Below are 3,293 nucleotides of genomic sequence, written 5' to 3' on the forward strand. Positions count from 1 at the left end.
CCCTGTTCCTGCTTTGGTTTTGGAAGCATCAATATACCACGTTATGGTATGGTATTTTATTTGTGGCATAAGAACATCAGAAGGTGTAGGAACTGATGGAGTACTAGGACTGAAACAAGGAATAGCTTTAGATTTAGAAAGGCTGAAATAACAGCAGTCCATTATTATGTGGACGAAACAATAAGTCATGAAGAAAGATATAGTCCAGATGCCATCCTCACAGATATCCAATGCACTTGATTACGCAGATCTCAATTCTATAGGCTCGTGTGACTTTACCCAGATCTGAATTCTATAAGCTAGTGTCCAAGCCTTTTCTAGATTTCAGTTTCAGTAGTGAAAAAAATGGATTATTTTAAGAAATATACTGGCCCATCACAACGGTATAAAAATTATTTGAAATACTACAATTGAATATCTATAAATATTTTTGCAAATCTTATATTTAAATAAAAATTTAATGCAGTAATTATCAAATTAAATATTATTAAAATATTTACTTAGTAATAATCTATGATTCATATTGACATTAAAAACAATAATTTTAACAATTGGCGTTGTAATTTCAAGACACTTTAGCGAGTATTTTAAAACAGATAAACCAAATACATATATCTCAAATCGATATATTTCCATTCCATTCAATTACATAAAAAATGTACTATTTAATTCAATATTTGCTAAAACAGATATTTATATATCAGAAAAAAATAAGATAAATAAGTATCACTCTCAAGGAACAATGCAATTTAAAATCAGTCTTATATTATACATCATCGTAATAACACGATATGAAATTAAAAGTGCTGTTTTTATTGTTTATTTCTTCTTCTCTGTGTACAGAAGAAGATTTTGATCCATTTTCCAATGATTTCGTTGATTACATCAATCAGAAGCAGTCTAGATGGATAGCAAACAGATCTTTTGATAAAAAACAAATACAATTACTGGAAAATTTATTTTCTGGTGATAATGAACCAAAAATAACTGTTGAATTTACTCCTACAATTCATAATGAAGACGAAGAACTTCCTGAATCGTTCGATGCACGAGAAGCATGGCCTGATTGTGCTGACATAATCGGATTCATCAGAGATCAATCTACTTGTGGGTCATGCTGGGTATAAAAATAAATTAAGTGTGTATATAATGGTTAAAAATATGTTTACAGGCTTTTTCTACAGCTGAGGCTATCTCTGATCGTATCTGTATCCATTCCAACGCTACTAGGAAGGTGTTGGTGTCGGCTCAAGATATACTGACTTGCTCTAGTGCTGGGGGGTGTCATGGGGGTACTTCGGTGTTAGCTTGGGAGTACTGGAAGAATGGATATGTGACTGGGGGGCTGTATAATGATACCAACGAGGTACTTAATATTATATTCATATTCTAGATTGTTATAGTTATTCTTTAGAGATAAATAATACGATGAATAGATTTTCTATTTGATTTTCTTTTGTAAGCTTAAATAATTTATATTTAATAATGTAACGTATTTTAGGGTTGCAAATCGTATTTTTTGCCCCCATGCAATGACCATATGAACAATTGCACGAATTATGTGGATACTCCGGAATGTGTGAGTCAATGTGATGACTCAAAAGTGGATTACAATCAGTCAAAAACGTATGGACATCTGAGTTTTAGGAACGGAAGTATCAACGGAACAGTGAAGCAGATTCAGTTGGAAATTTTGAAGAACGGTCCTGTACAGACTACGTTCACAGTTTACGAAGATTTCGCTTATTACAAGTCAGGTAAATTTAATTATATTGTAAAGTAATTTATTAATGTATAATTTTACAAACAAATAAGTTGTTACAATTGAAACGCATAGCAGGAAATAAATTTATACAGGGTGTTTTATAAAATATGACCATTGAGTACCTAATCACGATTCTGCTTAAACTGTTTGACGTTTAAAGCTGATTTTTGGCAAACGGATTAACTATGGGGTGTAGAGGTTCGATAAGGAGGGGTTTCTCGATTGTTTTTTCTCATGCTGACATAAATGTGAGAAAATTTTATCCAGTTTGTATGTTAATGGAAATTCTTGCTTTGCTTTATCATCACCATTACAAATGATTAATTCGACGCGAACGAAGTCGCTGGTACACGCTAGTTGGTGTATAAAACTCTCTGTCTGGGCACCGAATACTAACTATAAACTGTGCTCTGTGTCTACAGTTAATTTTCTCTCGATTTTTCCTCCACTAAATTTCAAAAGCCACAAAACACACGTAATTACACGAATCAAAATGCATGTTCTTCAAAAACGCAAGTTATTTGACATAGTTTGACACAAATTATAATCTATAATTTGGCAATGCTTTAACAGGCCTCAAAAATCTGAAGCTGAGTTTATACGCATCTGCGTCCGTGCATCTTTCATATCGTTGCGTCACTCCAATAATGTTAAAATATGATATGTCATTTTTGAAATAAACCATTAAAACTGGTTAAAAAACAACAAAAGACGACACACGATGGATTTATATATAAACCCATCCATAGTTTGGAAATGTTTAAAAAAATGTTAGAATTTTTTTTGTAAAATAAATAGATTGGTATGGACGTCATCTGCTATTTTCTGTCATCGTTTGTCGAACTCTTACCTGAGAAAAAAAAAACAGAGTACCTATAATGATTGTAATTGCCTTCCATTTAATTTTGACTTCTTTCTTTAGGAATATATCAATACACTGCTGGCAAGGAACGAAGCCGACATGCTGTGAAAATAATAGGTTGGGGCGTGGAAAAAGAGGTCGAATACTGGCTGATCGCCAATTCGTTCAACGCCAACTGGGGCGAAGACGGATTCTTCAGGATGATCAGGGGTAAGAACGATTGCGGAATAGAGGATGTTGCAAATGGAGGATTGCCAGATTTTGATTTGTTTTGATTTGGAATTTAATAAATAATAGTAAGAAAAATCCAGTATTTTTTATTTTGGGAATTTCGGAATTCCATTGGCTATTTATTTTAACTTACACAACGTTTCGGTCAGATGTATGATCACTGACCATTTTGAAGTGTGAACTAATCTAAATCCTAAAACTACTAAGTTTCTACTAGAACAAGTCATTCATCCCTGACATTATTATTTATATAGCGTATGGCTCTAGTACACATAAATTCACATGTTACTATCACTGTAAGGAAGCTGTAAATATACTAATAATAAGAATACGAACAAAAATTGGACATGTCAAACACAAAATGTAAAAAAGGAAAATTCAAAATATAGTACAAAACAAACTTGTCACAAACAAATGTCTAGTTTCTAGTTCAGT

The 3,293-nt window shown here is 32.5% G+C and overlaps 1 protein-coding gene across 1 annotated transcript; it reads left to right on the forward strand.

Annotated features, from left to right (window-relative positions):
• The first annotated feature begins 728 nt into the window (after positions 1 to 728).
• On the forward strand, positions 729 to 2,933 carry LOC115876137 (cathepsin B-like). Its single transcript, XM_030891825.1, has 4 exons — positions 729 to 1,121; positions 1,172 to 1,366; positions 1,502 to 1,757; positions 2,688 to 2,933. The coding sequence occupies exons 1-4, from the start codon at positions 792 to 794 to the stop codon at positions 2,900 to 2,902; spliced, it is 996 nt and encodes a 331-aa protein (XP_030747685.1). The 5' UTR covers positions 729 to 791; the 3' UTR covers positions 2,903 to 2,933.
• Positions 2,934 to 3,293: the final 360 nt, after the last annotated feature.

Source organism: Sitophilus oryzae, unplaced genomic scaffold (genome assembly GCF_002938485.1).
Source record: "Sitophilus oryzae breed Bouriz unplaced genomic scaffold, Soryzae_2.0 scaffold_1408_pilon_pilon, whole genome shotgun sequence".
NCBI classification, from domain to species: domain Eukaryota; kingdom Metazoa; phylum Arthropoda; class Insecta; order Coleoptera; family Curculionidae; genus Sitophilus; species Sitophilus oryzae.

What these genes read in the sequence shown, in the direction of transcription:
- LOC115876137 (XM_030891825.1), top strand. Translation starts at nt 792, where the DNA reads ATGAAATTAAAAGTGCTGTTTTTATTGTTTATTTCTTCTTCTCTGTGT. An exon ending in TGTATAATGATACCAACGAG is followed by an intron (nt 1,367 to 1,501) that starts GTACTTAATATT and finishes AACGTATTTTAG; the next exon opens with GGTTGCAAATCGTATTTTTT. An exon ending in TTTCGCTTATTACAAGTCAG is followed by an intron (nt 1,758 to 2,687) that starts GTAAATTTAATT and finishes TTCTTTCTTTAG; the next exon opens with GAATATATCAATACACTGCT.